The sequence below is a fragment of the Prinia subflava genome, chromosome 6, assembly GCF_021018805.1.
Source record: "Prinia subflava isolate CZ2003 ecotype Zambia chromosome 6, Cam_Psub_1.2, whole genome shotgun sequence".
Taxonomy (NCBI): Eukaryota; Metazoa; Chordata; class Aves; order Passeriformes; family Cisticolidae; genus Prinia; species Prinia subflava.
The window spans coordinates 30,276,496-30,289,455 of NC_086252.1; the positions used below are offsets into that span (position 1 = coordinate 30,276,496).

Here is a 12,960-nt window from a genome sequence, read left to right on the forward strand (position 1 = left end):
TGAACACAAACTCCATATTCACAGAGCCCACCTATTTCCCTTTCAGTGCACTCGCTGCTGGGTATTCAATGTAAAGCAGGTGGTTTTACCAGTCAATAGGACCTGAGCACCACCTTTCACACAAGCAGTTTTCATTGTCCAGGGACACTGGTGACAGCCTGTGGCTATTCACTCCGGGTGCCCTGAGGAGCCACTTGTCCTTCTGCAAGCCTGCACAGCAGGCAGCAGCTCCAGCAGCTGAGCATCAGCAGCCTAAGAGCTAATGAATTTAAGAGGGAGTCATTAATGGATTTTGTCTCCAACACGGCAACGAGGAAGTTCCTAGCAAAACTGTCAGAAGTAAAAACCAATAGTTGTGCCGTGAATAATTACATTGTGCAATGGCTGAGTGCAGGGGAGCCGAAATGGGCTGTTTCAGAAGGGTTGGGGCCAGTGACGGTGAGAGGCTTCAGGAATTCAGGCAACACCCCTTCCAGGACACTGCCTGGGGCAGACCTTGTTTTCCTCCAGAAATGAAGCCCTTCTTGCAGGTGCCAGCTGACTTAGAATGTTGAGAAGGGCCATTATCAGCTTACCATAGGCCCCAGCAGAGGGAAAGAGAAAGCAGGTGAGGACACTCAAGTAATCTATCTCTGTAATCAGCTTTCTGTAGCTTACAAAAGCATGAAAGGCTAAACCCCATTCCTGGTGTCCCTACAAGCACAACTGATGAATGTACCGGAGACTTAAAATCAAAATAACATGCTCTAGGGGACCCTGCTGGAGCAGGGAGGTTGGACTAGATGACCTCCAGTGCACCCTTCCAACCTTAAGCATTCTGAGATTCTGGAAAAATACAGTCCAGGCAGGATATTTCCCTCGCTAGCATGCCCTGTATCAACATTTCCTTATTCTTATCCACAGGCAATGGCTTGTGTGCAAGTGTCCAATTAAAGTTAGTTACTAAGTCTAAACGGCTCATTAACAAGAAGCGATGCTCATTACCCTTCTTTTAAGAGACGCTAAACTGAGACAGGCCAATGACCTCTCCTGTTGGAAAGAGAACACCAGGTGCTAATTAACTTGAGATTACATAAACTAATTCAGTGATGTAGCTGGGCAGCTATTTTCCTGACATTTAACTAAACCTGCTAATACAGTGAGCTCTGAAAAAAATACATAATACCTTTGTATTGAGATACCACTTCTTGCAAGCCAAACAATGAGAGCTGAGTTAAAGAGCAAGGATGCTTCTGACACGGGGTGCAGTGTGGGAACAGGAAGGTGAAGGACACAGGAAAGAGCTCTTTAGCTGGTAAACAGAGCACATGCAGCAGCAGGAAATCATTAAAGCGCCTACAAGGTTATCTCAAATTCCCACGAAGCAACACAGCTGACTGCCCCTCTTGTTTTGCAAGACAAGAAAGCAGTGCTGGCTTCTTGGGCTGGTGCAGACACACTGGAGGGAAAAGGAGAAGGGAGCATGTAGTGGCCTCAGTTCCCTTGGTCAGAGCTTGGCAGAACACCAAGAAGTCATTTCTTCATCAGTTTAGCTGGGTAAACACACGGAATGGTGCCTGGGAGATTATGTAAAACCCCACTCATCCCCTTAAATCTAAAGATAAAAAGAGTGAATTACAGTTCTTATTTCAAATCAATTTATTTAACAAACTTCAGGAATATTGCTTAACACTTCCACAGGCTTCAGAAAATTAACAGTGACCCACTGCCACAAAGGTTGCTCTATATAAGGACGTCTCCAAGACAATCAACTCTGTTTTGTAATATTTAGCTGTCAAAATGCTTCTTTCCCCAGCGTAATTACGTTGAGCAGTACTACACAAAACCATTTGGAAAAAAAAGTTACTCTATTTTCCCCAGAGGATTCCCTACCCCCAACAAAAGGCCTCTTCTTCAGCTAGCAGAGGGCATCCTAAAATCATTCACAATTGCACCATGTCTAGGGTGAACTGAATGGCCAATTGTCCAGCCTCCCTCTGAGCCGAGCAGGAGGCACCAGCCTGGAACCCAGGCTGGCTATGGCTGCCTTCCAAGGAAAGGGATGGAGGCACAGCCTCCCATGAGCATGAGGGAGTGTACACACTGAAGTGATTTCAAAGTCTGGATGTCACCAAAGTGTCACTCTGAAGTTACATTCATGTTTCTAAACAAGCCACAGACACCCTTAGGGGAACTGTCCTGCCTGGCATAGGCATCCATGGGCACCACAACTTCATCATTGCTTAGTTACGATACTCCTGGTATGCCTGGTCACACCAAAATGCAACAGTTTGGGACCAGACCTTGCAGGGTCTCTTTGCCTAGTTGGCTCTGCTAAAGTCAACAGCTCACACAAGCATCTGCAAGTTCAGCCCAGCAGGATGTCTTCAACAGTGCTGTTCAGCAAATCAAAAGCACCTTCACAGACAGTCACAGTGCAGTTTTCCAGAGACAAGTTAAGGGCACAACTCCTTGTCATTGAGAATGAGCCAAGAAACCCCAACAAAGCCCCAAACATTACAAGAGCTTCAGGAGCTGTCTGGGTAGCACAGCTCAGCATCATCTTGACAGAAAGATGAGCAGATTCACATGCAGATGTACAACTGGCACTGTCCAGAACAAGCCAAGTCTGAACCTGCATTGCAAAACGGGCCTAGGAGTGTTGTCTTAAGAAGTTACAGAAGTCCAAGAAGGAATGGAGACCGTCCTGAAAGCAAGCCAGTCCACAGGAGCACATTCATCAAAGTGTGGCACATTCAGCTCAGGCACAGCTTAAGATCCTTACCTCTTAAAGACAAAACTGTTTATTTGTGACTCACCTACACAGGCTTTTTGGCCTCCGTGCTAGGATGCAATTGTTTCAGGTGAAAAACTGTTTCAAACTTGTTGCACAGGAAACTAAAACCTTGCTCAAAAGACAAGGTATAGGGATAAAACATGTAGAAACATTTGTTCTAGAACAAGGATATAAGTGGCTTTACCAGTGGATACAAAGCAAACAGTAAACCACAAACCCTGAAACACTCCAAAGACATTTTAAACTGTGAGCAATCGTGTGCTGTGTGTTGGACAGGGAGAACACATGTAGGGCAATCTACTCTACAAATGAGGTTTTCTCTCCTTTTACATAAGACACCATGGAGAACTTCGAAGCTGTAGCAATTTTAGAGATCCTGACTCTAAATAACTGACTTTAATAAGACATTAGCAGAAGGAAGACCTGCCTTAGTATAATAATTTTGGCCAGGTCTCTCAACATTTCTACTGGTGGTGACAGATTAGAGCTGCACCCATCAGCCCCTCCTTAGGCAATCATGGGCTGCTTCTCCTCCCAGGCTCGCTGTTAGTCAGAGGAAGAAAAGGAGCTCAGGAGGATCTAGGGCTTTCTCCTCCCATAAGAAATGCTACAGGAGACTCAACTACAGGATAAGCAGATTTTCCACTGACCCAGTGGAAGTCGTGATAACCAAAACACATCTCAGAAGCTATGGTGGTCTCTGCATGGTCTGCCCAGCCACAACACCCCACAAAGCCTTTGCAGAACTTGTCCCTCTTGCCCCAAATAAACAAAGAAAACAAAAACAAAAACAAACCCAAAAAAACCCCACCAAAAGCAATGCCCTGTTACTGTAAACTTTGCAAGGGTTGTGAGGGAGCCAGTTTGGTTGACCAGTTGGCACATGTCCTTCAGGGATGGCAGGAGAGTGGTGACACTGGGGAGAGGCCACAAACACAGGGATATGCACTGCTGCCTGAGGAAAGCATCACATCCCTTCCCTGTACACCTACATCACCCAACACCTACCCCTGGCCCCAGGTCAGCACCTCTGTCTGAAGTGTCCCCGAAAAAACTGACCCAGAAAAGAACAGATAAAGAGAATGTGTCAGAAGGAAACAAAACCTGTGACCAGATCAAGTTCTGTGTGCCTTCTCTTTTGAAAGAAAAATGAAGGAGTAAGATCCCGTGAAGATTTTCAATTCTCCACACCAGTCAGCATGGTCAGGCAGAAATCATCTGTCCCTGAGCCAGAACAAACCCATGAGACACACCGAAGTTGTATCACACTCTTCACAGTCTCCAGAATATGAGGAAAAGACAGCAACACCAAACCCACAGCAGTACAGGTGTTGTGCAAGCCTCAGATCAACATACGGGATAGATTGCAGTATTCCAAATCTCTGCACGTTCAACAGGACACCCTCTGCTTTAATCCACTCCTCCAGAAAACCACATTGCAGTAGCAGCCAGTCCGTCTCTGCTTGGCTGGTGTTGCACAGCCCTCCATGCTGACCAGTGGGTGTTTATGTCTTCTACAGGCATCAAGACTGACTCATGCTTCCCCTCCTTGCACACAAATTAAGACAGGGCATCCTTTTCAGACTTCATTAGACTCTCTTTTTTTCCAGTCTAATTGGCAAAGCTGATTACACAAAGGCAGAGGTACATCCTTGGTGCCTAGATTTTGCCTACCCTGCTCCTGAGGTGTGTGAGGCTGTTGATGTGAAGTCCACTGATTCCGTTAAGGAAGAAGAGAAAGGCAGCAACGAACTCACACCAGTATGTCAGAGTGAAGCCTGTGAAGGTGAGGTGATCCTTCACCAGGATGGAGAAGCTCAGAACACCAGTGGCTGACAGCAAAAAGGAGATGAGGATGAGAACGGAGCCCATTGCCCATTTCCTCCTCGCATTGGCATCGTCGCAGACTTGGGACACCATCAGCAGCTCCAACCCAAAGATGGCAACCACAACAGCAAAGGCCACCATGCTCCTGATGGGAATGACGCCCACTCTCAGTCCCTCCACCTGGGCTAGGCTGAGGTCTGTGACACACCTCAGGACACTGTCATTGCCAACGGTGCAGAAGTGCCACAGTCCAAAGAGCTGCCCCCTCGCAAAGAGCCAGCGCCCATCGCAGACAGAGATGGACGACAAGACCACGGCAATGGCCACGCACAGGATGATCAGGCTCCTGATGAGCGTCTCAAAGAAGGATTTCCGCGGTCTCCGGTGTGCCAGCAGCTGCTGCGCCTGAGAGGAGAGCGTGAGGAAAAGATGTAACAGAGTTAATGGTGCTACTTCAGGCTGAAATGAAGCCAGAGGGACAAAGCTGTGGGATTCTGTATTTGAAAATATTTACTTGTGCACATCAAACCCCTTCTCGCAGGGGAAGGCTGTACACAGGAGAAAGGAAGGGTGGGTGAAGCTCTCCCGGTTCCCTGGCTGCACAAACAATGCTCCCACGTCAGGGCCTGGGACCGGGATCACAAAAGCTCTCGGCTGAACCAAGTCCCTGCCCCAGGGTCTTGCAGCACAGCCTCCTGCTGTGGCAGGGTTGGAGGAAGCCGCCGGCCCCTGGGAGGATGGAGGCCGGTGGCTGGGCCGGGGGAGGCGGCAGCAGCGGGCTGGGGGTGCTCCTAGTTCCCAGCGCTGCCCTCCTGAGCTGCAGCCAGCCGGTCTCTGCTCCTCCGGCCGGCAGCAGCAGCGGCCCGCACCTCGGTCCTCACCCCGGGGTCGCACGGTGCAGCTATCCCGGAGACTGGGGAGGAATCTTCGGCTGCAGCCCCCGCGGACCCGCGTGGGCAACGCATTTCCCCCCTCAGTGAAACCCTCCGAGTGACTCGAGGTGTAATGGAAGGTCGAGCCGAGAGCCCCCAGCGCCCTCGGAGCGCCACGTGCGGCGGGCGGGGGGAGCCGCGGCCCCGGGGAGCTGCGGCCGGCCGGAGAAGGCGGGAAAGGGAATCCCCGGGGAGCTGCGCCCCGCCGCTCCGGGAAGGGTCGGGGCTGCTCCGGGAAGGGTGGGAGCGACCCCGGCCGTGCAGAGCCGGGCTGAGGCAGCGGCCCCGCGGCGGGAGGGAGGGCGGACGTACCTGCGCCCCGATGGCCGTCATGCTGCCGGCGGCGCCGAGAGACGCGGGCGGGCTGCGGCCGCCGCTCTTTATCTCCCCGGAGGGCGGAGGGCAGCCCCCCCCGCCCGCCACGCCCGCGGGGCCGGGGCGCCCTCCGGGCCCCCCCGCGGCTGAGTCAGCAGCTCGGCCCCGACGGGCGGAGCCGGGCTGGGCCGAACCGAACCGAGTCGAGCGGAGAGGAGGGGATTGGGCTGCTCCCCCACAGCCCGGCACCGCGAGGGGGGCAGCGCTGCTCTGGCCCGGGGCACGGACTCGCCCGAGCCGCTGTAGAGCGCGGCTGCCGGGCAGGAGGTGTCCCGGGCGGTGGCGATGCCTCTTGCCGCGCTGTAGCCTCGGCCCGTCCCGGGTCCTGCCGTGCCACCGGCTGCCGGAGGGCTCCAGGTGTGTTCCTGCCGCCGGGAACAGTTTGTGGTGGAGCGCCGGTGCCAAGCGCTGGAGGACGGGGAGGCTGCCCCAGCCCTGCCCGCTCGCCCGGGACGCCGCAGGAGCCCCTGGAGCGTCTCCGGGGCTGCAGTGATGGGCTGCGGTGACACCCAGCCCCGGAGACGCCTGTGGGTACAGGAACACCCCGTCCTGCCCTCCCCGCCGTGACTGCGCCGGTGTTTGTGCTCCCCAAGCCGTTCGGCTCCGGTGCAGCCGTGGCCTCGCACCTTGGGCTGTGTGCACGCTCTTATCTGTGACCAGCCTGCTCTACCTTACCTATTTCTACCTGTGTGTCAGCGAAAACCTCTCTGCTCATAAAGTTTTATGCCTTAGCTCTTTTTCTCACTCATGTTTTGCCATCCTCTAATGAATTACTGACTGTCCTACATTTTTTTTTGTCTGAAACAGCTTTTAAAAAGCTCAAGAAAGCTGAGTGTTGCTGTGTCATCAGAAATTGTTGTTTTACTGCCAGATTCTGATTTTGACTCCAGCAGAGAGTCTGAGGTCCAGTGGACAGCCCCACGGGTCGTTGTTCTGGGTCTCCCTCATATTCACAGGGGTCAGAATTTGGCCCTTCCCTTTCTAGCAAAGAGGAGTTGGAAGGATCTCCTTCTCCAATATAGGGTGGTAGAATTTATTGTTACTTCACCCTTCTTGCAGCTTCCATTTCTGTACTAATCATCTGTCTATACAGATTGTCTCATTATTTTAATCTCTATGCAATTTCATAAGGGTTTACTGTGCTTCCTTTAAAACACCATTTATGTCTGCTGTGATCTGTCTGGGGGTGTTTTCTGTAACACTATTTCTAGCAAGAGTGAGTGTTCTCAACAACATTTACTTCAGTTTTCATACTTTTAATGATAAATGCTGACCTTTTTATTTCTCTCCTCCTGCAGAATCTTTTGTTTAAATGTTTCTCTACAACGTTGTATACAATGTTAGATTATATTTCTATCAGACACAGAATTGAGATTTTCTTCTTTCGCAACCCATGGCAAATTTTTGCAAGGTCTGTTGTTAAAACTTATTTTGTGAGTTTGTAGTCAGCAACATATTTTGTTTTCTGAATGTGCTATCCAAGCTAGAAAACTTGATGCTTGCAACATCCCTTTCATCTTAGGGATTCACCAGTTGATAGAAGAACTTTATGAACATCCTGGGCTCTTTATTCCACAGGTTAAACAGCTTTTCTGCATTGCATTGCGCAGACTGATTGCATTCATTTGCTGTTATACCCTTGCACCTCAAAGTTCCAAATTCAACAATATATATATGTATTTTGGCTTGAAAAGCACAAACAGGTCTTGTCTCATTTGTAGCAAGAGCTGAATAAATGCTGCTTGCATGTAACCAGGCTGAGCAAATGCAGGCTTGGACCAGACAAAATTACCAACTCTTATCTGGCAAAAACCTCACCTAAGTTATGCTTTCTGTAACATTGGCTCAATCCTGCAAAGCATTAGGCAATTTGGCCCACAATTAGCAAAATCATTAAGCATAGATCTGCATTTAAAACATCTGAGGCATCCTAACGACTCCAGCAGTTAAAAAATCTTAACTTTTAACGATGAGGGGTATTCTGCTGAGCAAGATAATTTTTTTTCTGTAAAAGCCCATGGTAAGGTTCACATGAGTAAAAACATGCATAAAAAGCCTTGATGAATGAGGAAATTAAAGTGGTTACTTTTAAACCAAAGTCATTCCCCTGTCATACTTGGATTCTTTAGTAAATATATAGTTATGTGGCAAGACTGTTCTTTGAGGAAAAAGGGGGGGTAGGGGATGGTACTTTTTCTGCAAACAAGAATTTGTCTTAATGTTTTGTATTTAATTTAGTTTCTCCAAATATAAACGAGAATGAAAGTGGATTTGGAATTATAATCAGCATGGAATAGGCACTTTCAAAGTCACTTTCTTTGTCAACCCAGAGAGGATGGTTGTAACAGCGAGTGCTTAATTTCTGTGCTTGCCTGGCTACAGATACTTTCTGGTAGTGTCTGGGTTTAGAAAACCTGTGAGAACTCATTACCTTTTTCAAAGGTAATGAGTCATTATCTCATTACAAAACAAGCCAAATATATTATCTGACTTTAAAAGGAAAAAAAAAAAAAGGTGGGAAAATGCCTCTGTACTGTTTTTGAAAGGCATATGTGAAAATGGTATTTTACAATAAAGAAGAGCTCAGGGCCATAAAAGAAAAACCATTTTTTGTCTGAAAAATACATCACCTATATAATAACAACAGAATAAATGACCTTTAAAGCACCTTGGAAGTATTTTTGGTTGTGTTAATGTAGAGTTCTTGGTATACTGCCAGTTTCATTATTTTGTTTAGAAAGTCCCTTTTCTCTATTGTTTAAGTAGGCATTTCACATCCTTTCCCTGGAGAGAAAGTTTTCGGGGAAATGTGTTCACAAATAATGGAAATTACCAGAGACTTGTACAACACAGAAATAGGTTCATTGGGTTCATTTAAAACCATGAAAAGTTTAACACTGAAGAATCTGTTCCAGCTTTTCTCCTGCAGAAGCCTGGAGAAGGTTCAGGTCCAAAATCTGAGCAGCACCAGGGGCTTAGGGAACAGTTGCCCAGTGAAGTGAAATCACCTAGAGGTGAAGCAGAACACAAGTGACTGAGGCACCACCAATCCAGCTTAATCTGATCTTGAAGCTGGTTATTCCATAAATGCATTTTTCTGTTTAATAAAATTCTTACTGATCACATCTTTAATTCTTGGCATAGCCCCACACACCTGATGAGGCATTTAAACCCTCATTTTTGTCAGGTCCGTAGTTCAAGTTGTCTCTGCAGAGAGAATTGGATCCAATCCTTAGTACAAATAGATCTTGAGTATCTTGCAGACTGAGACTTTAGGAGGTGTTCAAGGTTTGTATGGGGGGAAAAATGTTACTAATTTTTTTTTGTATCCTTCTAAAGCAGTGGGCATGTAGAAAGTGTTAAGAGAAAGAAGGAAGAGGATAACTGGCTCCTGTCACCGTTCTCTTGCCTTCTCTTTTTCCTGGTAGTAGACTGAAAATCCAGGGCTCAGCCTAGCTGGGCTGAAACAGAGCTTCTGGAATGGGGCAAAAAGTCAGCAAGTTGCTGGCAAGCTGCTCAAGCCCAGCAGCTTCTGGGAACACAGGCAGTCATCCTAGGTGAATCGTGCCCCAGGCAGCAGCACCAAACAAAAGGGGGTTTGGGTTATGCCAAGGCCCTCACAGCTCAGACCAGCCCCTTATCACAACTACTTCACCTCAGGATTTTCCTCCCATCCTGCTGCAGCCAAGCGGACAAACTCATCCTGGCATGTAAAAGCACGTAAAGAGGAGAAAGCTCCTGGGCCAGATGGTTTCACTTTGCCTCCTGCCTAGACACCTCTGCTGTGCCACAGGAAGGCAGACTGGCCACCAGACAGGGGCTAGCACATGTCCCTGCAGCCCCAGGCTCTGCCACTCACTGCTGCTGTGCATGAGAGGCCTGGGCTGCTGCCCATGGCAATAGTACCCAGTAACACACAGCACCCACATCAAACAGCACCTGCTGAGGGACCCAGAGCTGGGTTAGAAACATGCTGATAATATGGGAGTCCATGACAATGATTTTATCCCCCACCTTAGTTACGTCTAAGAAGAGAGATTTTAAGCAGATATTTTACCCCAGAAAGAATTGGGGTTTTTGGACCTACCTCAGCATCACATTGTAGAGATCCAACACTGGGTGCTCACTTGTTCTGCTTCAGATTGAGTCTTTTTCAAGGATCTCTGGCAATAGTTACACTGGCTTAGGATATAGCTCAAAATATTTGTGTCTGACCATTCTGACAATTCTGCTTTGAAATATACATTCAAGAGGAAAACCCCAAACCATCCCAACTTTAAGTCTTTTAGCATTACTAAAAAAATTTTGGTCTATATTTCATTACTACATAAGTTGGGAGAAATAATTCAGTTTCTCATCTGTCACATACAAATTTTTCTCCCAGTAAAAAGTTAGATCAGTGGATTTAAAAATGACAAATATATTAAACTGGTGAGTCCATCTCTCAGATTCAGAACTTACTCAGAGGAGTAGTGTTTGTTAGGAGGAGATGACATACCATGATCTCAGCCTTCTAGGGAACACAATACAAGTTGGTCCCTTGCACATTTTGGTGGGGACAAACAAGGTGTCTCCTGGGTGTGTTGGCCAAGTAATATAATTGTTTTTCTTTCCAAGGTGTGGAAAGAAACCATGTGGTGATGCTTTTTTTGGTGCAGCTCATAAATGTATGTGTACTGGGAGCAACTGGGAATGAAAGTTAAAACATCACTGCAGTCAAACTCCAGGTGAATTCTCTGTTCTAAAGATAACACAACTAAGCTGTGTATAACTTTCACAGATACTCTGGTTCTAGAAGAAATACAAGTTCATTCTCTAAATGATGAGATCATGTAACAGATTGATGTTATTTGCACTTTAAGTGACCAGCTGAAGATTGGCTAATTCATAGATTGGAAGGTACTTCAAAGACTAGTGGGGAGGAGAAAAAAATGAGATTCTATTTTCATTCTATTAACTTCTACCCTTCTGAGTTTATTACTGTGAATGCACTCAAATATCTTATATCAATGTAGTATCAACTTCTCTTACTGCTATACAGCTTTGACAACTTGCAAGACTGTAACCTACCTCTGAGGCGACAGTTGTGGTATTTAGTAAACTGTCCAAACCAAAATATACTTTCTTTTTTGTCCTCCAAATTTATAATAAATCTCACAAGATGGCTTAGATGGCTAATTCACGCCAAAGTTGTATTGCCCAATACTGTTTGCTCTGAACCCTCATGGGGAGGAGCAAATATTTTGAGCAGCAGCAAATGCAATTGTCATTTATTTTTAGCAGTATCATCAGGGTCAAATAAGTTCAAAGGTTAAAATGCTTTCCTAGTGAAACAGGATCACTCCAAACGAGTACTAAAGAATTTTGAGTTGGTTGCACAGTGCAGTCAGCCTTGGTGGGCGTTTTAACCATACTGAAAAATTTACTTCACAAGGTTGAAAAGTCTGCTATGGGCCTTAAGCAACACACCAATACTGATTTGTCAAGTCTGTGCTAGGAGTGTTGCACCTTCACATGTTTGTTAAAAGCAAGCAAATCCCATCAGAGATTTCGAAGGAAAACATCACCCCCTTTCTTATCTCTAGCTGCAGTGGATGCCAATCAGCTGGGCTGCTCTGTGCAAGAGCTAATCACAGAAGTGCAATGGAAGGAACACTGTCTTATCACACACAGGAGTTAACATTTATTATTGCCATATCCAAAGTCCAGGTTCCGTCCTGCACACTGCAAGCTCAGCAGAGCAGAGCAGAGAGTGTGTGTGCCAGCTGGCCTCTGACCTCCTGCGTGCTGGGCTGGCTTCAGCGCACGTCTCTCCTCCTTCCCGAGCACTGCCAGGATCAGGATGTTGCTGGCCTTTCTTTGATCTAACAAAGAGGAAATAGCAGCAACTCCCTGAGTGGGTGTCAGAACAATCCTGTTTTGCAGCACTGCCCAGCCATCAAAAGCATCAGGACCTCCACCAGCAGTACCTTACTGCATGCAGAGCAATGGCTCTGGAGTACATTTTGGTTTGAGGCTTGTTGCTTCTCTTTCTGATCTCAAGGCTGTATACAACAATGGTTGCCTATTTTTACCACCTTATTAGTTTAATAAAAGCAATTACCTCTACCTACAGATCTACAGATGCCCTTAAACCACCACTGCCCTGCTGTCACTGCTGCTCAAGTGTTATTTATGCAGCCCAGGTGCCTCACACACCTTACCTGTGAGCACTAGGCGGTCACTAGGCCAGCAACACTTTCAGGCAGCCCAGCACCCTTACACATTTACAGACATTCATCCTGCTGCTAGACATCCACAACGCGCCCCTTAGCTCAGTCTATTTCAACTCTCAATCTATTTCAACTCAAGCTACTACTCGTCCAGCCAAATTTTGTGTTGCTGCTTCCTGTCACAAACACTGTGTGCAGTCACCACCAGTACCTTTGCTTTTGCCTTCGTGCCTTTTGTAGCCACTTACTGCAGAGCTATTTCCACATCTTGGATTTTTCAGCTTGCTCCTGAAAGACACAGTTGACTGCCAAAAGGCAAGCTAAATAGTAAGACCACTTATGTTACTTTCTGAAGGATGGTGAAGCTGCAAGCAGAAATGTGTTACTACAGTAAAATATTAAGTAACCAAATAAAGACATACAAGGTAGCATTCTCAGTTACTCCTATTACTTGACAAATAGCATTATTTGTAAGCCTGGCTAGGAGCTCTTTGGGATAAGCACTGTGTACAAAGTGATGTTTTCCTAATACTAGAAGTACAGCAAAGGAGAGCAGCACTGTAGCAATTAATTGTCACAGGGGAAACTAATGCAAATGAGGACTGGGACATAGAATTTGCTACTCGCAGCTCATCTTTTAGACTGAACTCCACTAGTTCAGCAGTCAAAAATTCTGACTACACCAGTTTTGACAGAAAGCATGCTGGCAAAGCACAGTATACTCACAGTGCATCAGCTTCCAGGCAAACAAGAGCAATATGGGAGCATTTGCTGGTTTGAGCTCTGTTCTGACGAAGATTGGCAGAATCCTGCAAGGATAACCAGCTTCACAAAATAC

General features: G+C 47.0%; 1 protein-coding gene across 1 annotated transcript; it reads right to left on the minus strand.

The window, feature by feature from the left end:
* Positions 1 to 1,620: 1,620 nt before the first annotated feature.
* TMEM37 (transmembrane protein 37) lies at positions 1,621 to 6,518 on the minus strand. The gene is made up of 2 exons (XM_063400927.1): positions 5,848 to 6,518; positions 1,621 to 5,008 (listed from the first exon to the last, which is right to left on the minus strand). Exons 1-2 carry the CDS (start codon positions 5,866 to 5,868, stop codon positions 4,436 to 4,438), a joined length of 594 nt encoding a protein of 197 aa, XP_063256997.1. The 5' UTR covers positions 5,869 to 6,518; the 3' UTR covers positions 1,621 to 4,435.
* Positions 6,519 to 12,960: the final 6,442 nt, after the last annotated feature.

Coding starts and splice junctions, on each gene's coding strand:
- TMEM37 (XM_063400927.1), bottom strand. CDS start 5,868: ATGACGGCCATCGGGGCGCAG. Junction 5,009..5,847: donor TGACGGCCATCGGGGCGCAG/GTACGTCCGCCC, acceptor CTCTCCTCTCAG/GCGCAGCAGCTGCTGGCACA.